The sequence below is a fragment of the Piliocolobus tephrosceles genome, chromosome 17 (assembly GCF_002776525.5).
Source record: "Piliocolobus tephrosceles isolate RC106 chromosome 17, ASM277652v3, whole genome shotgun sequence".
NCBI lineage: Eukaryota > Metazoa > Chordata > Mammalia > Primates > Cercopithecidae > Piliocolobus > Piliocolobus tephrosceles.
In genome coordinates, this window is record NC_045450.1 from 52,680,024 (window position 1) to 52,703,671 (window position 23,648).

The 23,648-nt window shown below is 51.1% G+C and overlaps 2 protein-coding genes across 11 annotated transcripts in view; both read left to right on the top strand.

Moving 5' to 3' along the window:
- The window catches only part of NUTF2 (nuclear transport factor 2), a 30,351-nt gene extending 9,464 nt beyond the window's left edge, over positions 1-20,887 (top strand). For 2 of the 7 annotated variants that reach the window (XM_023210205.2, XM_023210208.2), the window contains exons 2-6: positions 9,483-9,531; positions 13,370-13,497; positions 16,639-16,710; positions 16,798-16,896; positions 19,137-20,887. In XM_023210205.2, the coding sequence (XP_023065973.1) occupies positions 13,399-13,497; positions 16,639-16,710; positions 16,798-16,896; positions 19,137-19,250 (384 nt within the window). In that variant the 5' untranslated portion in view covers positions 9,483-9,531; positions 13,370-13,398 and the 3' untranslated portion in view covers positions 19,251-20,887. Of the gene's footprint in view, positions 1-9,482; positions 9,571-13,369; positions 13,498-16,638; positions 16,711-16,797; positions 16,897-19,136 lie in introns of all 7 variants that reach the window. The other 5 variants (XM_023210207.2, XM_023210209.2, XM_023210206.2 and 2 more) reach the window with 3 other exon arrangements.
- A 453-nt stretch (positions 20,888-21,340) lies between these two features.
- EDC4 (enhancer of mRNA decapping 4) overlaps positions 21,341-23,648 on the top strand; it is a 12,663-nt gene continuing 10,355 nt past the window's right edge. The window contains exons 1-2 of one of the 4 annotated variants that reach the window (XM_023210211.3): positions 21,388-21,662; positions 21,857-21,892. In XM_023210211.3, the coding sequence (XP_023065979.1) occupies positions 21,581-21,662; positions 21,857-21,892 (118 nt within the window). In that variant the 5' untranslated portion in view covers positions 21,388-21,580. Of the gene's footprint in view, positions 21,663-21,856; positions 21,893-23,648 lie in introns of all 4 variants that reach the window. The other 3 variants (XM_023210213.3, XM_023210212.2, XM_023210214.2) reach the window with 3 other exon arrangements.

Here is a 23,648-nt window from a genome sequence, read left to right on the forward strand (position 1 = left end):
CTTCTCTCCCTCCCTTCCCTCCCTCCTTCCTTCCCTCCTTCCTTCCTTCCTTTTTATTTGAGACAGAGTTTCGCTCTTATAGCCCAGGCTGGAGTGCAATGGCGCGATCTTGGCTCACTGCAACCTCCGCCTCCTGGATTCAAGCGATTCTCCTCCCTCAGCCTCCCTAGTAGCTGGGATTACAGGCATGTGCCACCATGCCTGGCTGATTTTATATTTTTAGTAGAGACGGAGTTTCTCCACATTGGTGAGGCTGATCTCGAACTCCTGACCTCAGGTAATCCATCCACCTTGGCCTCCCAAAGTGCTGGGATTACAGGCATGAGCCACAGCGCCTAGCCTTTTTTTCTTTCTTTTTAAAATTTTTCTTAGTGTACATCAGCAGCCTTTTTATTTTATTTTAATGAGATAGGGTCTCACTCTATCACCAACAGTGAGACCCTGTCTTTATTTATTTATTTATTTGATTTGATTGATTTATTTTTTTTTTGAGATGGAGTCTCCCTCTGTCGCCCAGGCTGGAGTGCAATGGCGTGATCTCAGCTCACTGCAAGCTCCGCCTCCCGGGTTCATGCCATTCTTCTGCCTCAGCCTCCCAAGTAGCTGGGACTCCAGGTGCCCGTCACCACGCCTGACTAATTTTTTGTATTTTTAGTAGAGACGGGGTTTCACCGTGTTAGCCAAGATGGTCTCAATCTTCTGACCTCGTGATCCGCCCGCCTCAGCCTCCCAAAGTGCTGGGATTATAGGCGTGAGCCACTGCACCCGGCGCTAGATGCTGTCTTTTTTTTTTTTTTTTTTTTTTTTTGAGGCGGAGTCTCGCTCTGTCGCCCGGACTGGAGTGCAGTGACCGGATCTCAGCTCACTGCAAGCTCCGCCTCCTGGGTTTACGCCATTCTCCTGCCTCAGCCTCCCGAGTAGCTGGGACTACAGGCGCCCGCCACCTCGCCCGGCTAGTTTTTGTATTTTTAGTAGAGACGGGGTTTCACCGTGTTAGCCAGGATGGTCTCGATCTCCTGACCTCGTGATCCGCCCGTCTCGGCCTCCCAAAGTGCTGGGATTACAGGCTTGAGCCACCGCGCCCGGCCGATGCTGTCTTTAAAATAAATTAAATAAATAAAAACTAGCCAGATATGGTGGTGGGTGCCTATAGTCCCAGCTACTTGGGAGGTGAGGCAAAAGGATCACTTCAGCCCGGAAGTTCAAGTCTGCAGTGAGCTGTGATTGTGTCACTGCTCAAGCAGTCCTCCCACCTCAGCCTCCTGAGTAGCTGGGATTACAGGTGCTCACCATCACGCCCGGCTAATTATTATTATTATTTTTGAGACGGAGTCTCACTCTTGCCCAGGCTAGAGTGCAGTGGCAGAATCTCGCTTACAGCAACCTCTGCCTTCCAGGTTCAAATGATTCTCCTGCCTCAGCTTCCTGAGTAGTTGGGACTACAGGCTCCCGCCACCATGCTCGGCTAATTTTTGTATTTTTAGTATAGACAGGGTTTCACCATATTGGCCAGGCTGGTCTCGAACTCCTGACTTTGTGGTCTGCCTGCTCAGCCTCCCAAAGTCCTGGGATTACAGGCGTGAGCCATTGCGCCTGGCCACACCTGCTAATCTTTATATTTTATTTTTTAGTTTTTGTGGAGACAAAAGTCTCACTATCTTGCCCAGGCTGGTCTTGAACTCTGGGCTCAAGTAATCCTCCCACCTCAGCCTCCCAAAGTCCTGAGATTACAGATGTGAGCCACCGTGCCTGGCCAAGTTATACAACTTTTTGTAGAGATGGGATCTCACTGTGTTGCCCAGGCTGGTCTCAGACCTCTTGAGCTCAGGTGATCCTCCTTTCTCAACCTCCCAAGTACTGGGATTATAGGGAACAGCCACCACACCTTGTCTGTTGTGCGTGGCCTTCTTTTTGAGATGGAGTCTCACTCTGTCACCCAGGCTAGAGTGCAGTGGCATGATCTCAGCTCACTGCAACCTCTGCCTCCCGGGTTCAAGCGATTCTCCTGCCTCAGCCTCTCGAGTAGCTGGGATTACAGGCATGCGCCACCATGCCCAGTTAATTTTTGTATTTTTAGTAGAGATGGGGTTTCACCATGTTGGCTATGATGATCTCAATCTCTTCAACTCTTGGTCTGCCCACCTCGGCCTCCCACAATGCTGGGATTACAGGCATGAGCCACCGCGTGCCTGGCCTGTGCGAGACCTTCTAATCCCTTTCCTGGAGCATGGGTTTGTGGCTTCTGCTCCTTTCACTGAGACTCTCTTATGGTCACTTTAAGTGCCCAATGATTGTTCTTGGGGTAGAAGATCCCATCAGGGGATCTTCCCAGGTGCCAGACAGGAATTCTCCACAGAGGTGGGAGGTTCAGCAGACCTGGTCAGGGAGGCTCCTTGGATGTACCTTCAACAGATGGCCGTTGCCTGGGGGCTTACAGAGGGAAGCTGGAGACAGCAGGGACTTTGCAAATACCAATAGTACTTGCTTTAGAATACAATTCAGACCATTTTCCTTGAGGCCTCCGGGACAGAGGAATAGTCCTTTTGGGGTAAGGGGAGTGAATCCAAAAAGTTTTCCACAGAATGGACATTGAAAGTTGGGCGTGATTTCTTGGCCGGGCCCGAGGCTCACACCTGTAATCCCAGCACTTTGGGAGGCCAAGGTGGGTGGATCATCTGAGGTCAGGAGTTTGAGACCAACCTGGCCAACGTGGAAAAACCCCATCTCTACTAAGATTCCAAAAACTTAGCCGGGCATGGTGGCAGGTACCTGTAATCCCAGCTACTCGGGAGGCAAGAGAATCGCTTGAACCTGGGAGACTGAAGTTGCGGTGAGCCAAGATCGCGCCACTGCACTCCAGCGTGGGTGACAAAAGGAGATCTCTGTCTTAAAAAAAAAAAAAAAAAAATTGAGCCGAACCTTGTGCTGGGTGCTGGGTTTTTTTTTTTTTTTAATGTTTAATTAATGTTTTGATAGGGCATTTGAGAATGATGTTTGTGTGTTTGCAGTTCAGTTTGAGTTGGCTACCCCTTTTCTAGCTTTGAGATTCTGTGATTCTCTCTTCCTTTGATCATGTATGGCAGGAATTCTTAAGTCCCTCTCTTGGGGAGCCAGCAGTGTTTGGATTATCCTTGGAGTGATTTAGGCCATGTAATAATACTCACCCTCTTTTTCCTCACCCTATCAGCTGGAGTGTGCCCTCCTGGGCAGAATGCTTTGCTTGGGTCTGGGTTTGGCTGGGAACGTGTCTTAGTGGCCAAGGGAGAGGGACACGAGGCCCAGGGTGGCCTGCCTAGGGACCCCAGGGCTCCTACTGCAGGGTGACCAGTGGCCAAGAACTTCTTTTCACTGCCTTGGGTGTTACTCATTTGTTGCTGTACCTGCTGTGTGCCAGCTCCCTAAGCCCCCAGGCTGGAGACAGGGCCGCTATGGAGATGGGGAACTTTCCTCATGAGAGAGGGGTTTCTGGGGTACCTGGGAACTGAGGGCTGTTTGCCCCAGTGTCCTCAGTAAACTGGAGGAATTTTGGAATGTTTGTTTCTTAAAACCTCGAATGATTCCATCAGAGCCAGTGGGTCTCCCCAGGGCAGAAACTGGAAAGCTTGTTGCCCCAGGAAGGAACTCTGTGTGGAGATACTGGTTCCACTTGCAGGTGGTTTCAGGACTAGGAGAATGCAAATTCTGATGTCTCTAAGGTGTAAAGGTGCTTTGACCTGCTGAGTAGGTGCTCAGGTTCTTCCATTCTAAGGCTCATGGAGCTTGCTGATTTCGTAGGGGAAGACAACTCCTGGGCTGCATTCCTTGCCACCCGATTTTTTTTTTCGGGGGGGTGGGGGAAATGAGAATAACTTTATTTCATTGCGGGGAGTGGGCAGACGTCCAGCCTTAGAACTTCTGAAACTGCTTCTTGGTGCCAACGGCCTTGGTGACCTTGAACAGGATGAAGCGCACTGTCTTGCTCAGGGGCTGGCACTCACCCACTGTTATGATGTGGCCAATGTGGACGGACGTCCCTGAAGCAGGTGGAAAGGTGTATGGACATGTTCTTGTGCTACCTGATTTTGTCACTTAGGTGCTTTCTGCTACTCCACATTGGCTCTCAGCTGTTCACATCTTGGCCAGTTTTTTTTTTTTTTGAAGACAGTTTCGCTCTGTCGCCCAGGCTGAAGTGCTGTGGTGTGATTTCGGCTCACTGCAACCTCCACCTCCCAGGTTCAAGCAATTATTTGCCTCAGCCTCCTGAGTAGCTGGGATTACAGGCACCCACCACCACGCCCGACAAATTTTTGTTTTTTTTTGTTTTTTTTTGAGATGGAGTCTCACTCTGTCGCCCAGGCTGGAGTGCAGTGGCGCAATCTCGGCTCACTGGAAACTCCGCCTCCTGGGTTCACGCCATTCTCCTGCCTCAGCCTCCTGAGTAGCTGGGACTACAGGCGCCTGCCACCACACCCAGCTAATTTTTTGTATTTTTAGTAGAGACAGGGTTTCACTGTGTTAGCCAGGATGGTCTCGATCTCCTGACCTCATGATCCTCCTGCCTCGGCCTCCCAAAGTGAAATTTTTGTATTTTTAATAGCGACAGGGTTTCGCCATCTTGGCCAGGCTGGTCTTGAACTCCTGACCTCGTGATCCACCTGCCTTGGTTTCCCAAAGTGCTGGGATTACAGGTGTGGGCCACCGCGCCCGGCCCAGTTGTGTTTTGTTTTGTTTTGTTTTGTTTCTTTTTGAGATGGAGTTTCGCTCTCATTGCCCAGGCTGGAGTGCAGTGGCACGATTCTGGCTCACTGCAACCTCTGCTTCCCGGGTTCAAGCAATTCTCCTGCCTCAGCATCTGGAGTAGCTGGGATTACAGGCGCCTGCCACCACACATGGCCAATTTTTTGTATTTTTAGTAGGGACAGGGTTTCATCATGTTGGCCAGGCTGGTCTTGAACTCTTGACCTTAGGTGATCCACTCGCCTTGGCCTCCCAAAGTGCTGGGTTTACAAGTGTGAGCCACTGTGCTGGCCCCATCTTGGCCAGTTTTGTGGACATTCCAATGCTAGCTATGCCAGTGGCTTTTTGTGGTCTTAAATTCTTTCTTAACCTCTTGGAGTCTTTGTTTCCTTGTCTATAAAGTGAAGATAATCATACCAGCTTCACAGGGCTTGTTGTGAGACTCAAGTGAGAGAACACAGAAGTGTTTGACTCACAGGAGGTGTTCCCTCCACCACCCTGTGGACGCCATGGTCCTCCCTTTATTCCCTGCTCTTCTCAATCTCAGCGTGTCACAACAGTGTTGGCCAGGCCACAGGAGTGGTCCCTTAGGGGTCTCAAGCCCCATTGGGGAGCCAAGTCCATGTTTACCTGACCATCAAGTTCATAGCCTGAGGCTAAGTTCACGGATGGGAGCTGGGTAGAAGGAATGGGGCCCCAGAGGTCTTCTGAGTCACTGGGGAAAGGGAGGTTCCATATTAAGTGCAGAGCAGAGACCAGAATGCAGGTCTTGGGATTCAACTGGGCCAGTCAGGGAAGCCCAGTGGCTATAGAACCCTCCCTGCAGGTAAAAGAGTAGGAAGAAGCCCTTAGGGTGCTGTGGGCACCTAGACCTCAGGTGACAGTCCCAGGAAAGGATTCTGTCCTGGTCAGCCATCTGGGCTGATTTCACTCCATCCTTCAGGCAGGGGAGTGGCGGGCCACGCAGGTTCCATTCCTGGTTCTAGGCCTACTCCATGGTGTGGGTGAGATACCTACCTTCTTCCTAGCTGTTGACCAGCTGGGTCCTGCTCCATACCCCGTCATTTCCTCCTAACATCCTACAATTACTAATGATGGGACAGAGTCAAAGGGTCACCTAACAAGGGAGAGGTGGAGCAGGCTAGAGGCCAGGTCTTTGAGGGTGTGGCTGTGCCTGCTGTTCAGCCACAGTTGTCTGTCACATCACTAGGACCTTGGGAATGAGAGAGTATTGGGGCCAAGCCCCACTTGCCACATGCTACAGACAGATAGCTGGGTGGGCAAGAAATAATTGTTTCCTCACAGCTTGGACAGAAGGTGTGGGTGGAGGGGAAGTGGGTCAGTAGGCCACTGGAGTAAAGTTTGCACAGAACTCACTCCTCCTCCAGAGAAGAAGGACTGGCTTCTCAGCCCAGGCTCGGACACACTCATGCACGTAGTCGACAAATAGTTATTGAGGGCTGGGCCAGGTACCATGGGAACAGGGATGACTGGGGTGCTTTGTCAAGGAGATAGACCGTAAACAAATACCAAAATGTGACAATGTCATGCAGTGATAAGTGCTAAGAAAACAATACAGGAGGCAAAATGGGTAACTAGACAGATACTTTATTATTTATTTATTTTTTTTTTAATTGAGACTGACTCTTTCTCTGTCGCTCAGGCTGGAGTGTGGGGCGGCATGATCTTGGCTCACTACAACCTCTGCCTCCCGGGTTCAAGTCATTCTACCACTTCAGCCTCCCGAGTAGCTGGGACTATAGGCGCATGCCACCATTTCTGGCTGATTTTTGTATTTTTAGTAGAGACTGGGTTTCGCCATGTTGGCCAGGCTGGTCTCGAACTCCTGACCTCAAGTGATCTGCCTGCTCAGCCTCCCAAAGTGCTGGGATTACAGGCGTGAGCCACTGTACCTGGCCACTAGACAGCTACTTTAGACCGAGTGGTCAGGGAAGGCGTGAATGAGGAGGTGACATTCGAGCTGGCACATATGTGACACAGGAAGGTCTAGGAAGTAGAGTGGTCCAGATAGAAGGAGCAACAGTTGCAGCGCCCTGCAGTGAGAACAGACTCAGCATGTTCCAGATGGAGGAAAGTGCCTGGTGCGACTGTAGCGGAGGGGAGGGAGTGGTAAGAGATGAGGTTGGACAGCCAGGAGGGCCAGGTCACCTAGGACAGGATAAGTGGTTGATACTTGAAGACAGGATAAGTGGTTGAGGCTGTTCCAGGTGCCATGGGACAGAATGCATAGTAGCACCCCTTGTCAGACCATCAAATCAGTGGGGAACAGTTTTTCCTGAAAGACTAACACCCAGCAGTGTCTTCCTTTCTAGTTGCTGCTGCTCTGCCTTCAGGATTTTTTTTTTTTTTGAGACAAGGTCTCACTGTGTTGCCCAGTCTGGACCTCCCTGGCTCAAGCTATCCTCCCACCTCAGCCTTCCGAGTAACTGGGGCTACAGGCGTATTCCACTATGTCCAGCTTTTTTTTTTTTTTTTTTTCCTGTAGACATCAGGTCTCACTGTGTTGTCCAGGCTGATCTCGAACTGCTGACTCCCAAAGTGTTCGAGGGATTACATTTATGATTACGGGTGTGAGCCACCGTACCCCCAAGATACTTTTTGCACTTTGGCTCCAAGGGCTTGTTTTTGTTTTCGTTTGTTTGAGACGAAGTCTTGCTCTGTCGCCCAGGCTGGAGTGCAGTGGCATGATCTCAGCTCACTGCAAGTTCCGCCTCTGGGTTCATGCCATTCTCCTGCCTCAACCTCCCGAGTAGCTGGGACTACAGGCGCCCACCACCGTGCCTGGCTAATTTTTTTCTATTTTTAGTAGAGACAGAGTTTCACTGTGTTCGCTGGGATGGTCTCCATCTCCTGACCTCGTGATCCACCCGCCTCAGTCTCCCAAAGTGCTGGGATTACAGGCGTGAGCCACCTCGCCCGGCCATTTGTTTGTTTTTTTGAGACGAAATCTCACTCTATTGCCCAGGCTGGAGTACAGTGGAGCGTTCTTGGTGCACTGCAACCTCTACCTCTCGGGTTCAAGCAGTTCTCCTGCCTTAGCCTCCCAAGTAGTTGGGATTACAGGCGCACACCACCACACCCAGCTGATTTTCTTTTTTCTTTTTTCTTTTTTTTTGAGATGGAATTTTGTTCTTGTTGCCCAGGCTGGAGTACAATGGCACAATCTCAGTTCACCGCAACCTCTGCCTCCCGGATTCAAGCAATGCTTCTGCCTCAGCCTCCCAAGTAGCTGGGATTACAGGCATGCACCACCACGCCCAGCTAATTTTTTATATTTGTAGCAGAGACGGGGTTTCTCTATGTTTCCCAGGCTGGTCTGGAACTCCTGACCTCAGGTGATCCACCAGCCTTGGCCTACCAAAGTGTTGGGATTACGGGCGTGAGCCACTGCGTTAGGCCTTTTTTTTTTTTTTTTTGAGTTGGAGCCTCGCTCTGTCACCCAGGCTAGAGTGCAGTGGGGCGTTCTCAGCTCACTGCAGCCTCAGCCTCCCGGGTAGCTGGGATTACAGGTGTATGCCACCGCGGCCAGCTAATTTAGTTTTATTTTAATTTAATTTAATTTTATTTTATTTTACTTTATTTTGTTTTATTTTATTTTATCTTATTTTGAGATGGAGTCTCGCTTTGTTGCCCAGGCTGGAGTGCAGTGGCACAATCTCCACTCACTGCAAGCTCCGCCTCCTGGGTTCACACCATTCTCCTGCCTCAGCCTCCCGAGTAGCTGGGACTACAGGCGCCCGCCACCACGCCCAGCTAATTTTTTGTATTTTTAGTTGTTTTACCGTGTTAGCCAGGATGGTCTCAATCTCCTGACCTCGTGATCCGCCCACCTTGGCCTTCCAAAGTGCTGGAATTACAGGCATGAGCTACCATGCCCAGCCTGTTTGTTTGTTCTGAGGCAGAGTCTTGCCCTGTCACTCAGGGTGGATTGCAGTGGTAAGTTCACAGCTCACTGTAGCTTTTACCTCCTGGACTCAGGTGATCCTCCCACCTCAGCCTCCTGAGTAGCTGAGACTACAGGAGTGAACCACCATGCCTGGCTGATTTTTAGAATTTTTTGTAGATATTCTACAAAATATCTTTGTTGCTAAGGTGCTTCTAGAACTCCTAGACTCAAGTCTAGGAGGCTTTGTTGCTAAGGTGCTTCTAGAACTCCTAGACTCAAGTGATCCTCCTGCTTGGGCCTCCCAAAGTGCTGAGATTACAGATGTGAGCTACTATGCCCTGCCTTGGGCCTGAGGGTTTTAAGCCAGGTTGGCTATCAGTCTCCCTGTTGGAAGAGTCCTTTCTGGGCTGTGCTTCAGGGCTGTGTTTTTGGCCTCCATGATAGCATGTGTGGGGGATAGCCACGACTGGTACCGATTTCAGGGCCCTCACTGCAGGCCATGCAGATCTACTGGCATTCCCTGTGGGCTTCAGACACATGAGAATCTTTCTGTGTGCAGTCTGGAAGGAGTGACATGGTCTTCCCAATCACTCTCCTGCCTCGGGCTAGGATCTTTGTCTGCTCTGTCTGCTTTGCTGAGATGGTAGAACAGGGTTGTGACTTTGAAGGTTTGAGAAAACTGACATCATCCTCCATGAAAACTCCTGTGGTTTGGACTTTGGGTTTGATGTGGAACTCTCTGCCTGAGGCCTTTGTTTGGAGGTGGAAGCCCTGGTTCATGACTGCCTTGCCCTTTTCTGAGAGAGCCAGGCTCAGAGGAGTGCTCTCACTGATGTGGTCTGTTTGTTTTTGTCTCCAGGCCCAAGTTGTCACTAGGAGTCCTGACTCTGGAGAGGCCTCCAAATCTGGTCAGTACAATTCCACCACCTATCAGCTGCTGACCTAGAGTGAGTTGGAGTTGGCTAACCTCGCTGAATCTCCTTTTGGTCATCTGTAACATGGGGGTTGACTCACAGGGTGTGGTTACAGACAAGTGCACCACTTGTTGGAAACACTTAAAATTGTTATTCTTGGAAACACTTAAAATTGGAGGATAAAAATGGGGTTTTTTTGTTGTCTAACGGGATCTCCTGGGTCAGAGGTTTTAACCTGGGATCTATGGCTAAACAGTTGAAAATTATTCACAAGGCTGGGACATCTCTGCCTCTGAGCAAATGTGTTGGGAGAGGGCCACAGTTGCCGAGACATTCTTAGAGGGTCTTTGTGCTCACAGAGACCTAAGGGTCAGCGAAGGCTGGTGTTCAGTGGGTGAGAGGTCATCAGAGTCTTTTCTGCTTCTCAAGGAGCCGGGCCTCAGCCTACGGACTGTTGGGGTAAAGCAGGAGATGGTGTGGTCAGTGGCTCTCTCACAAGAGCTGTAGGAGAAGCTGTCGTGATGGTCAGTTCCCAATCTAATGTGAGGCTGCCTTTGAGCCCGGGCTTTTTTTGTTTCTTTCCAGCCTATTACTTGTACAGTAAATGTGTTAGAAACAAGATCAGAACTTGCTGGCTATTTTGGGGAACATCTTCCAGCCTGGCCTGGAGGATGTGAGAAGGGTGGGGATCGCAGGAGGGGACTTGCCTGTATACAAAACACAGTGAACAGGCTTTCAGTAGGTTCTGTTGTGTCTGTGTATGTAGCTGGATTGACGTAGGAGGGAATGGCTAGAGAGATGGGGATGAGGGTGGATAGCCACCTGTGGAACTTAGGGGGTTTGGCCTTTAAGCAAAAGCAAGGGTGTTGTAGGGGAGGAGCATGGTCAGCTTTGTGGTTTAGAGCTCAGGGATGCAGAGTTAGCAGAGAAAGAGACGGGCCTTGACCAGAGGACCCAGTGTCAGCACTGATGTACCAGATGAGCTTAGGGCAAGACCCAGCGACATCACTGGATGACGGTGGATTCTGACAATGTGGCTGTTGTGATCACTATGTGGAAATAAACACAAGACGGTGAAGCAGGCCTCAATCCACCTAGTTTTGAAGGTTCCTTCTCATTTTCTGGGAGCCCCTGATCTGTCCTGTTCCTCAGAGAGCTTACTCTTCCCCATTCTGCCCTGCCCTACCAGGCCAAAGGGTCCTTTTCTTCCTTTATTCCTCCACCCCATTTCCTTCTACCACTGCTTCAGTCAAGGAGTTTTTGTATCAGAAAATTATCACAGGCTGGGTGTGGTGGCGCACTCCTGTAATCCCAGCACTTTGTGAGGCCAAGCTGGGCAGATCACTTGAGCTCAGGAGTTTGAGACCAGTCTGAGCAATATGGCGAAGCCCGGTCTCTGTAGAAAACACAAAAAGGAGCCAGGCGTGGTGGTGCTTGCCTGGAGTCTCATCTCCCTGGGAGGCTGAAGTGGGAGGATTGCTTGAGTCCTGGAGGTTGAGGCTGTATAGGGAGCTGAGATGGCACCACTGTACCCTGACCTGGGGAACAGAGCGAGACCCTTTTCATGCCCCGAGACATTTGCTGGTGCTGTTGCTTCTGGTTAGCATATCCTTTCTGAGGACTGCCCAACTTTGCTGTGAGCCAAGGGTAGAAGGAGACATGGCCCTTATCCATTCCTCCAGCTTTTCCCCTACCCTCAGAGCTCTTAGGCACTGGGTATGGCACCTTGGAAGCTGCAGCAGGGTCAGGGCATGTTGAGTGACTAAGCATAGCAAATACTAGGGTGGAAGGGGCAGAAATGCCAGGGGCGGGAGCTGTGCTCTGCTTTAGGTCCTCTGAGTTTGTGTGTGGGTACAGCCAGAGTCTGACCCCTTGGAAATGTGACCAAGACCACAGTGAAGACTAGATGATGGTCCTGTGCTTTCCCCACTTGTTGATTTGTTTCTTGGCAGAGTGAACTAGGATACACCTTGTGTTCCTGTGTGGCAGGCATGACTGGATCCAAGCTTTCTCCCCTGCTTGCTTTAGATTTTCCTGGACATTTCTTAGTCATCCCAGCACTGAGCTTCTATTTTTAGTGCCACTACTTCCTAGGGGACCTAAAATAAAGCTGGCTTAGCTTCCTGGTCCCTCATTGGCTTGAGTGTTGGTCACAGAGTGGAGGATTGGCTGTGTTGTCACTCTTCCCCTACATGATTCCTCCCCATTGGCTCCTCTGGCTTTGGGTGAGGTCACAAGGACTGGAGTGAGCTAGCACTTACCATGTTGAGCTGAGGGCTTTATCATGTTCCCTTAGAGAAGCTTCACAACCACTGGCACTGTCAGGTTGCCATCCCCGTCTTACAGTGGTGGAGGCTGAGGCCCTAAGAAGGGCAGTGACTTCCATCAGATCCCACCACTGCGAATGCTTGTCTGCTGGGATAGAACCCACTTCCTCACTGCTTTGGTTCAGAGTCCTATTATCAGGACAGAGCAGGTGGGCTCCTCTACAGTCAGGGCCAACCACAGAACAACACGTGGGTCTGCAGTCAGGGGATCTGCAGCAAGATGTGGGCTTCCCTACTTGGAAGAAGCCTAGCAAAGCCCAAGCGACTCTCCTATCTGGGGCTTGGGTTTTCCATCCAGTATCCTTACAGCCATGGTCTCTAGTTGGGAGGGGGCCTCCCCTCCCTCTCAGAGACCCAAGAGAGACAGCTCCTTAGGGTGAAGGCAATGCTGGGATGAGGGGATATGAAGTGATGACACGTTTCCCCTCACAGCCTTCATCCCCACTTCCCACAACCCTCAGCTTTCCCTCTGATCCTTGAACTTACGTCCCCAGCTCTGAAGTGGGTAGGAGTTTCTCCAATCAATGAAGAAATATCCTAGAAAGGGCCAGGTCAGGTATCACCTGGCCTCAGGGAAGTAAACTGCCCCCATGAGACTAAGGGGTCACTTGCTATTTTTGTCAGAAGAGGAGCCTTGACTGGGTGCAGTGGCTCATGCCTGTAATCCCAGCACTTTGGGAGGCCAAGGTGGGTGGATCATCTGAGGTCTGGAGTTCGAGACCAGCCTGGCCAACATGGTGAAATCCAATTTCTACTAAAAATACAAATTAGCTGGGTGTGTTGGAGGGTGCCTGTAATCCCAGCTACTCGGGAGGCTGAGGCAGGAGAATCCCTTGAACCCGGGGAGCGGAGGTTGCAGTGAGCCAAGATCATGCCATTGCACTCCAGCCTGGGCAACAAGAGTGAAACTCCATCTCAAAAAAAAAAAAAAGAAGAAGAGGGACCTTGAGAATCTGCCCCCATCCTCACTGGGTCTTCTTCCATCTGTCAGCATAGCCCTGGGACAGTGTTGGGGGCCTGAGCGCTGTAATACAAAATAGTACAGACACACAGATACCAGTTGTTCTGGGCTGTAAAGTGGGAAGAACAGCAATAACTCTGACCTTGCAGTTTGTTGAGAGAATTACATGGAAAGATATTGGAAGAGTGCTTAACTCCTCCCATAAGGACCCTCCCCTTACTGGGCTTTCAAGGGCCTGCTCTGACCTTTCTTTGTTGTAGATCCACCCTCAGCATCCCTCCTGTGTGCTCCACGACCCTGTCATCTATGTGCCTCATCAACCAAGAACTCAAAGGAAAAGCTGGGTCTGGTCCACCTCTGGGCTCCCAGCACTGGTCTGACTTGGGAGGGGTCTCCTACTGGTTCCCCAGGGCCTCTCCGTGTACTCTGAGAGAACAGATCTCAGCAAAGGACTCCAGGAAGGCCAGTGAGGGGTGGGGGTCAGTGGCTAGTCACCTACTTTTGTGGTACCAATGCTTCCCTCCTGGTCTCATTGGTCTTGCAGGTCTCCGTGAGGCCGGGTGACGCTCCAGAATGGGAGACAAGCCAATTTGGGAGCAGATTGGATCCAGCTTCATTCAACATTACTACCAGTTATTTGATAATGATAGAACCCAACTAGGCGCAATTTACGTAAGTTTCCAGCTCTAGGGCCAGAATAGGACCTAAGGGAATCAGTCTGGATGTTGGGCGAGTGTGTCCAATTCACAAGTTTTGGCAGCCCTATCTGGACTGGCTACACCTCTGTATCTGAGCTTTTGTCCATGGGATGGGTCTGAGGCCTGGCCCAACTAACCTGGTCTATACTTTTCCTTTTGTCAACTTCCACAAGAGTGGGAATCCTGCTATTCTGGGCAGGGTATTCTGGACTTGCCATTCCATGTGGCCAGCACTTGTCATGGCACATGGTTTTGGGTTGGGCAGCAATAGGCAGAGGTTAGGGCTCATGGTGCCCTCTGGAGGCAGCAGCCATGAGCATCCTCAGTGTAAAGCTGAGCTCTCCTGGAGGCCTGGGGTCCAGCTTCCTTTTGGATCCAAAGCTCCTGAATGCTCATGGGAAACAAATGGGGTTAGCCCAAGGGAGGCTGATATGTCATTTGACAAACCCTTCTATGCAGGCATTGTTCACTGCTCCTTTTTTGAGATGGAGTCTTGCTCTTTCACCGGGCTGCAGTGTAATGGCTCGATCTCAGCTCACTGCAACCTCTGCCTCCTGGGTTCAAGTGATTCTCCTGCCTCAGTCTCCTGAGTAGCTGGGATTACAGGTACCTGCCACCACGGCCAGTTAATTTTTTGTATTTTTAGTAGAGACAGGGTTTCACTGTGTTAGCCAGGATGGTCTTGATCTGATCTCGTGATCCGCCCATCTCGGCCTCCCAAAGTGCTGGGATTACAGGCTTGAGCCACCGCGCCCGGCCTGTTGTTGTTTTTTGAGACAAAGTCTTACTCTGTCACCAAGGCTGGAGTGCAGTGGGGTGATCTCGGCTCACTGCAGCCTCTGCCTTCTGGGTTCAAGCGATTCTTGTGCCTCAACCTCAGGAGTAGCTGAGACTACAGGCATGTACCACCAAGCCTAATTTTTTTTTTTTTTTTTTGAGATGTAGTCTCACTCTGTCGCCCAGGCTGGAGTGCAGTGGCGCAATCTCGGCTCACTGCAACGTCTGCCTCCTGGGTTCAAGCTATTCTCCTGTCTCAGCCTCCCAAGTATCTGGGACTACAGGCACATGTCACCACGCTGGCTAATTTTTGTATTTTTTAGTAAGAGATGGGGTTTCACCATGTTAGCCAGGCTGGTCTTGAACTCCTGACCTCAGGTGATTCGCTCGCCTCAGCTTCCCAAAGTGCTGGGATTACAGGCATGAGCCACCGCGTCCGGCTACGCCTAACTTTTGTATTTTTAGTAGAGATGACATTTCACCATGTTGGCTAGGCTGGTCTCTAACTCCTGACCTCAGGTGATCTGCCTGCCTTGGCCTCCCAAAGTGCTAGGATTTACAGGTGTGAGTTATCATGCCCAGCATAAAGTTTTTGAAAACCTGAAGTGATCTGACCTGAGATCCTGGCAATTCTGCCTCATTATCTCTCTTTCTTTTTTTTTTTTTTTTTTTTTGTTGGAGGGGATGGAGTCTCACTCTGTCACCCAGGCTGGAGTGCATTTGTGCAATTTTGGCTCACTGCATCCTCCGCCTCTCAGCTTCAAGCAATTCTCATGCCTCAGCCTCCCAAGTAGCTGGGGTTACAGGTGCGTACCACCATGCCCAGCTAATTTTTATATTTTTAGAAGAGATGGGGTTTCACCATGTTGGCCAGGCTGGTCTGGAATGCCTGACTTCAAGTGATCTGCCCACCTTGGCCTCCCAAAGTGCTGGAATTACAGGTGTGAACCACTGGCCTCATTATCTTTTTTTTTTTTTTTTTTTTTTGAGACAAGAGTCTTGCTCTGTCACCCAGGCTGGAGTGCAGTGGCGCCATCTTGGCCCACTGCAAGCTCTGCCCCCTGGGTTCATGCCATTCTCCTGTCTCAACCTCCCAAGTAACTGGGACTACAGGCGCCTGCCACCATGCCCGGCTAATTTTTTGTATTTTTAGTAGAGATGGGGTTTCACCATGTTAGCCAGGATGGTCTCGATCTCCTGACCTTGTGATCCACCCGCCTCGGCCTTCCAAAGTGCTAGGATTACAGGCGTGAGCCACTGTGCCCAGCCTGGCCTCATTATCTCTTAGAGCAGGCCTGAGCCAGAGAGTTAGCAAGGTCCTAAAAGAACAATTTATATTTATTATTTCATAATATTCAGCACATTACCCCTTTGAAGGTTAGGAAACTAAGACTCAGAGAAATAACTTACTAATGTCACAGCTAGTAAGTAGCAGAGGTCCTTTTGAGTTCTGCCCTTGAAGGCTGTGGAAGGGAAGATTTGAGGTGGAACTAAGCCAAGTGGGTTACATGTGAGATACTGCTTCTTGGTGGTAGGGTGGGTCCCAGACTAGGCCTTGGGAGGCCTTGTCAGCCTCTATCTCTCCCTGACCCCAGGGATATCCAGAAGGCTAGCTAGAAGGTCCACAGAGGAACTCAGCCTGGGCCGTGGAAGGTGATGAATGTGGAATTTTTCCAAGTTATTTCTGATGACTTTTTTTTTTTTGAGATGGAGTCTCACTCTGTCACCTAGGCTGGAGGGCAGTGGTGCAATTTCGGCTCACTACAACCTCCCCTTCCCAGGTTCAAGCAATTCTCCTGCCTCAGCCTCCTGAGTAGCTGGGATTACAGGCGTGCGCCACCACGCCCAGATAATTTTTGTATTTTTTAGTAGAGCTGGGGTTTCACCATGTTGGTCAGGCTGGTCTTGATCTACTGACCTTGTGATCCACCTGCCTTGGCCCCCCAAAGTTCTGGGATTACAGTCATGAGCCACCATGCCTGGCAATATTTCCGACACCTTTTGGGGACTGACACCACACAGCAGGATGGCTGAGCTCAGGCCACATATAGCCCTCCCGGGCCTATGCATATCAGTGGCCGTATGACTTCTTAAATACAAATGGGAAGTATATTTTATTAAATAGTCTTTCAGAGCCTGGGTCCATGGGACAATGGGGTATACTTGAAGATGTTGATAGTGTAATGTTTGGGGGCTATACTCAGTCTTCCTCTTTAGACAGGGAAACTGAAGTGTGGCCACACTTCTCCAAGCAAGACCCTTTTCAGAGTCTTTCCAGGGCCTTAGAGATACCTATACTCTGAGGTCCCAACCCTGGGGTTTCCTGTGCATTTTTCAGATTGATGCGTCATGCCTTACGTGGGAAGGACAACAGTTCCAGGGGAAAGCTGCCATTGTGGAGAAGTTGTCTGTAAGTAAGGATGAAAGCCAGGGTGCAGGTGGCTCCTTTCCCACCTCTTCGGGCCTTGGTTCTCCCACCTCCCACTCTCTCTTGCAGAGCCTTCCGTTCCAGAAAATCCAGCACAGCATCACCGCGCAGGACCATCAGCCCACTCCAGATAGCTGCATCATCAGCATGGTTGTGGGCCAGCTTAAGGTAATGGTGCTGTCGCAGTGGTAGGGAGGGGTGGGCAGGCAGAGGAGAGTCTCGTGTCCCTGCTTTCCCTGTGGATGTGGCCGGCTTATCTAGGGACACCCAGACAAAGTGACTGTCTAGAGCTGCATAGTTCAGTATGCTAGCCGTTATCCACATATAGGTGGCAATTTTTAAGTTACATTAATTAAGATTAAATAAAACATACTTCTTTGGCTATACTAGCCATATAGAACATTTTTGTGACTGCAGAAAGTCCTATTGGCAGACACTGGTCTAGAGCCTTTCTGGAAAAGGGAGAAGTATTGGAGCAGGATGGGACTGGGGTGCCAAGCCACTAGGCTCCCACCTGCCCCAAGGTCAAGGTGGACAGGCCAGCTGGGTGTTGAGAGGCAGTCCACTACTGCAGCCCTTGCTACCACTCCTCAGGCTGGCTGCTGGCTCCTCACCTGCTGAGCAAAGCAGATTCCTGGAACTCCCTCCCTTCCTTCCTTCCTCTTTCTTCCTTTCTTTTTCTTTTTCTTTTCTTTTTTGGAGACAGAGTCTCGCTCTTGTTGCTCAGGCTGGAGTGCAGTGGCACAATCTCAGCTCACTGCACCTCTACCTCCCGGGTTCAAGTGATTCTCCAGCCTCAGCTTCCTGAGTAGCTGGGATTACAGCCGCCTGCCACCATGCCCAGCTAATTTTTTTGTATTTTTAGTAGAGACAGGGTTTCACCATGTTGGCCAGGCTAGTCTTCAACTCCTTGACCTCAGGTGATTCACCCGCCTTGGCCTCCCAAACTGCTGGGATTATAGGCATGAGCCACCGCCTGGTCTGGAACTCTTATTTCTCTTTGCATTTTCCTTTCTCCTTCTCAAGACCTGTTATTCTCAGAGACTTCCTGTGGTCCTGCAGACCTGCCAGGAACTCTCCAAGGACCTGCTGTGCTTCAGCCTATTAAAGCCAGATTCTGGGCCAGGTGCGGTGGTTCATGCCTGTAATCCCAGCACTTTGGGACTCTGAGGCAGGCAGATCACCTGAGGTCAGGAGTTCGGGACCAGCCTGACCAACATGGAGAAACCCTGTCTCTACTAAAAATACAAAATTAGCCAGGTGTGGTGGTACATGCCTGTAATCCCAGCTACTCGGGAGGCTGTGGCAGGAGAATTGCTTGAACCCAGGAGGCGGAGGTTGCGGTGAGCCGAGATTGCACCATTGCACTCTAGCCTGGGCAATGAGAGCGAAACTCTGTCTCTAAGTAAATAAATAAATAAAGCCAGATTCTGTTTCCAAAAACACCCTTCTTCCCAAAAATATCAGGACAAATTGGCTGCCCCTTGGTCTGGGCTTGTGTCTCACAATAACATGGTCACATGCTCGCCCTCTCTAGCCTAGCTGGGACAGGGCTTCCTGAGTCCAGAGTGGGTGTGTAGGTGGTCCTGTGGGCCTCTGCAGTGGACGCAGAGGCACCTGCTTTCTGGCCTGGACTTTCCTGTGTCAGTTTATCCTGCCTGTCCAAGATGTCTTGCTCAGTGCCTGCGCCTGAAGAGGGACAGAATTCAGGAGGTCCCTGTAGGGAGTTCATTGCTCACTTTCTCAGGCAAGGGTAGTAAACACTGCTCCTTCCTACCTGGCTTCACGTTCTTCCTGGTGATTCTGTCCAATTTGGAGTTCCCAAACAACTGATTTGCCTCCTTGATGACAATAATTCCCAGAAAACAGGTGATGTTAGACAGTGCGGGTTAGCTAGGCTCCTGTTTCAACTAGGCCTCATCCTAGTTTTCTGCAGTTTGGCTGCAGGTTTCTTGCCTTTTTTTTCATCTCAAATACTGTTTATTACATGACAGGAAACATCATCAGATGGTGAACCTATGTTTTCAATATCGTTTGCAGTTTTTTTTGATACTCTAAGTACTTGGTAAATACTATGGGATTCATTTCAAAATTGTTATCACTTGTGCCTGGAGGTATGTGCTTGGAGGCAGGTACATCCTCTGTCTTTGCTATAGCTAAGGGTGAATTATTGTGCAGTTTAAGCACACATAGCAGTAGGCGTGGCTGATTGTTGGCCTCCATGTGCCCAGGGCACTGTTTCATACATTACATCAATTCACATTCACAAGTACTCCTTGGCTATACTGGGATTTGAGTTCAGGACAGTAGGGCCTGATCCTAAAGTCCACATTTCCCTATTCTCCTACCACTGAATTCTCTTCCTGTTTCTTGATCCCCTTACTGAATCCTCTTCTCTCTCCTCACAGGCGGATGAAGACCCCATCATGGGGTTCCACCAGATGTTCCTATTAAAGAACATCAACGATGCTTGGGTTTGCACCAATGACATGTTCAGGCTCGCCCTGCACAACTTCGGCTGACCTCCTCTCAACTAGGCACTCACGCTGTTTCCTCCTCCCTCCTCTTCCCAATACTATTCCCACTCCTCCAGATGCTCCAAATATCATGCACAAATGAGCAGGGCCGCGGCGGGAGTGGGCGCAGTGCGCTGCTGCCACCGAGGTGTTGTGCATGATGTTTGGACGCTAGACTAGTTGCATCTGATGGGAGAAATTTGTGTTGTACCAGCGCATGCCTTGGAAAGACTTAAGTAATGCAAAAGGTTGTCCTTTTTTTTTTTTAATCTACTGACAAGTTGCTCTAGTAACCCAAAGAAGTGAAGGAGAAAGCAGCTGCCTCACCGCCCAGACATTGATTTGTTCAGATGTTTCAATGCCTCATGATACAATAAAACCACAAAAATTTTCTTAACAGTTTAAATTGTTTTAATTAGTTTACTAGTTGGCTGGGCATCGAAAGCCACCCGGACCCATTGTCTGTCTCATGTCTCACCCTCCCACTTCTGCCCCAACTTTGAATACCTGTTTCAGGGAGAAACTGCTGAAGCAGCACTCCCAGCTAGCCTCTCAGAAGCCCTGTAGGGCAGTTCTCTCCCACTCCGCAGGGCGACTGGTCTTGGGAAAGCAGGCAGGAAGAGCTCAGGTCCGACCTGAAGCTTCTCGCACTGAAGCCTGTGCAATCAGTTCTGATACCTCCTGTGACTTCTGCTCTGGTGAGGTTCAGGACTCTAGTAGCAGGAGAGATGATCCTGAATCCTGTTGAAGCTGGAGAGGCCTTGGCAAAATGGCCCATCACGTTCAGGCCCTGTGGGCTAAGGTCTCAGCAGTATCAAGGGAGGGGTCTGCTGTATCCCCAGAAGGATCAGGATCATACCCAGGGTGCCCCACATACACCAAACCAGGCAGAGGGCAGCTCAGCTCCTGTCCCATCTGCTTTGGATATCATTACCCAAAGGCAGGTAATCCGAAGAGCCAGCCTCCACTGCCCACAGAGCCAGGCCCAGTTGGGTTGGAGTATAGGTCAAGAGCTGTGGAAGGAGGCAGTCTGTGAGGGACTCATAATTTAGGAGACCTCACCCCTTAGACCGCTGCAGGACATTGCCAGGCCTCTCTCTATTCCCTTCCTCAGCATACAGACTTCATGCTGTCTTCAAATCCCAGGGAGTCTTAGCTATTAGGGCAGTTTCTGCTTCTCCATTTTGGGGACAAAGGCCTTGCCCAGTACAAACGTAGCCCCCCATCCCACACTTCTGGATGGCATAAACCTAGGGGCAACGTAGCAACGATAGGCTAGAACCAAACCCAAGATTTGGGTCAGTGCCGTTAAGGGTTTTAGGATTGGTAAGGACACCACAGCTAAATCTGACGTGTAAAAGGATACCCTTCCCCTGTCGCACTATGGGTGGAGGCTAAGGACCTCAGATCCCATAAATTGCCGGGTGACATTGGGCACAGGGCTGGATGGTGTGCTGTTTGAGAGGACAGCATGCTCAGGAGATGTCAGTGGGAATGATCTCTAGACTGATGTGTATTTGGGGAAGAAGGGGTGGGGAAGAGGTAGGTGCCTGCTGCCTCAAACCACCTTGTGTAAAATCTGCAATACAGCTTCTTCCATGTACCTGTGCCTGAACTGTCTGCAATAAAGAAGAATTTGTAAACTGTGGTTTCTTTCTTCCAACCTGAGGGTGCCAGGTGGGACAAGGGGATGCTGGGGGACAGTGGGGAACAATGACTGATCATTGTGGTGGGACCATCTCTGCTCTTGCAAGTCCTGAGTTTTATGACCTCGAGGGTCGCCTCAGGCCTTGAGTTATTCACACCCATTCTCCAAAGGGAACCTGAGGCATCTGCCAATTCAGCTTATTCTGGGGTTCTGAAGGACCTTAGCATGGGCGGCTGAGTTGACCCCGTCCTGGGACCATCGGAGTCCATGCTCTGGGAGTGGGCAGGGACCTGGCGGCTTCTGAGTCGAGTAGGGTTCTGGGTGGCCCAGTGCGTAGACGTTTACCTCATCCCTGTGGAACTTCCCCGACCTCGCGGGCAGAGGGGCGGGGCCGCCGAGGGGGACGGGCTGCGGGAGGGGTTTAGGCTTCCGCCCCCAGCCCGGAACCTTTCTTCTCCGTCCCTGGCAGGTTCCGGGAGCCTCGGCTAGTGGGGGCCGGAAGTGGAGGCGGTTGGTGGGGTTGGCGGGGCTAAGGTACGCTGCGAGGGTGGTGGTTTGCGAACTGCGGGTGGACTGAGTGTAGTGACCGGCGTCCTGCTGTCTCGTCCCGTCGCGGGTGGGCGAGGGTGGGTGGTGCGCGGCGGCGGGGAACGAACGCGGTGCGGGCGGGGCTCCCGCCGCTGGGCTCATGGCCTCCTGCGCGAGCATCGACATCGAGGACGCCACGCAGCACCTGCGGGACATCCTCAAGCTGGACCGACCCGCGGGCGGTGAGCGGGGGTTGCGGGGGTGGGCCCCAGGCGAGCTGACAAAAGGGCGGCGCGCGTCTGAACCGCCCTTGGGGCCCGCAGCTCCCTTAGGACCAGCTCTGGATCCTCCCGGTGGGTAAGGGTGGACGGGGATTGACTGTGCCCCTCGAAGGGCGCAGACCCCTGGGTGTGACCCCTCTCTATCTTGTCCTCAGGCTGTTCTGCTTCGTCCTTCAACGTCTGGGTTGAAGGTGAGGTCCATTCTCTGAATCCGCTGGGTCCTCTGGTTTCCTGGCCCGGAGGTCTCTAGTGTTCCTGGGACTGGCCTAGCTCCTCTTCCCTTTCGCCATGGTTCAGAGGCCTGGTCTGGGCTCCGTATATGGAATTCTGGGCCTAGGCTTAAGCGCGATGCTGAAGAGCCGCTGGTCCCCCCCCCATAACTTGCCCTTCTCTCTGGAATAAAGACTCCAGGCCTCCCATTCTGAAACTGATTTCCAGGAGGAAGGTGTCCAGCCTCAATTCCGTGTTTTTTCTGGGATGAAGGCAAACCACAGACCTCACCACCCTGACTGAATTAGGCTACAAATATCTGCAAGCCCTAATTGGTTCCCATTCATTCATATTTCGCTTTGGCTCTTAATGATACCTCAGAACTAGTCTTGCCTCCAAAGATTCCCCAAGACACAGCTAACAGGGTTGTAATATACTGTTGTCATTGAAAGAGAGGAGTGTCTGGATACTGTGATGGACATAGGAAGGGTGGAGGCTGGTGAGTGCAGAGTGCAGGTCTGAGAGGGGAGAGTGGGCTGGCTAGGTCTGGTAATGTGAACAGGGTCTTGGGTGTCAGGAAAGGCGCCCAAGGCATGTATGTAGAAGCCACCTATTAGGAAAAGGAAATAGCACGTGTGGAGGCACTAGTTTACTGACAGGTTTAGGGATCTCTGAAGTGGCCGGTGATGATGGTGTGGGTGTACAGTGGAGAACTGATGTTTCCTCAGATCTTGTTCTTACACCTGCTGGGAGGCCCAGACTGGCTGCTTCTGGAAGCAGGCACTGGTGCTCACTAGGGGTGGATTCAACTAACCCCTACTTTCAGAAAATCCATCTGCTGCCTGAGACCACTGGGTCCTTTGTGCCAGGCCTGGAATTATGTGCCCTCTTCACTCATGAGTTGGGCGTGGACCTCTCCTGCTGCTCAGCTGCTTTGCAGACTAGACTGCAGAGATTTGGTAGAGCCTGACATAGCCAACCATGTACAGCCTGGGCCTGCTTTTTGGTTGTCCCCATGGTACCCTTCATGGAAGGGAGAGTGGTCAGCTTGTCACTGAACAGCTAAAGTGGCTCTGATCCGAATGAAGTGGCCTGGAGGCTTTCCTTATAACTCCTTTGTTTATTGATTGGCACTTGATTCCCTTGTTTGCCAAGCAGCTCTTTCTTATCTCCTCTCACTGGAGGACCAGGTCAGAACTCAGACTGTTGAGGGCTGGGCGCGGTGTCTCCCGCCTATAATCCCAGCACTTTGGGAGGCCGAAGTGGGTAGATTGCTTGAGGCCAGAAGTTCGAGATCAGCCTGGCCAACATGGTTTCCTAACATGGTGAAACCTCGTCTCTACTAAAAATATAAAAATTGGCCGGGCACAGTGGCTCACGCCTGTAATCTCATCACTTTGGGAGGCTGAGGCGAGCGGATCACAAGGTCATGAGATTGAGACCATCCTGGCTAACTCGGTGAAACCCTGTCTCTACTAAAAATACCAAAAAATTAGCCGGGCGTGGTGGTGGGCACCTGTAGTCCCAGCTGCTCGGGAGGCTAAGGCAGGAGAATGGTATGAACCTGGGAGGCGAAGCTTGCAGTGAGCCGAGATCGCTCCACTGCATTCCAGCCTGGGCGACAGAGCAAAACTCCATCTCAAAAGAAAAAAAAAAAAAGCTGGGCGTGGTGGCTCAGGCCTGTAATCCCAGCACTTTGGGGGGCCGAGGCGCGCGGATGGCAAGGTGACGGGTGCG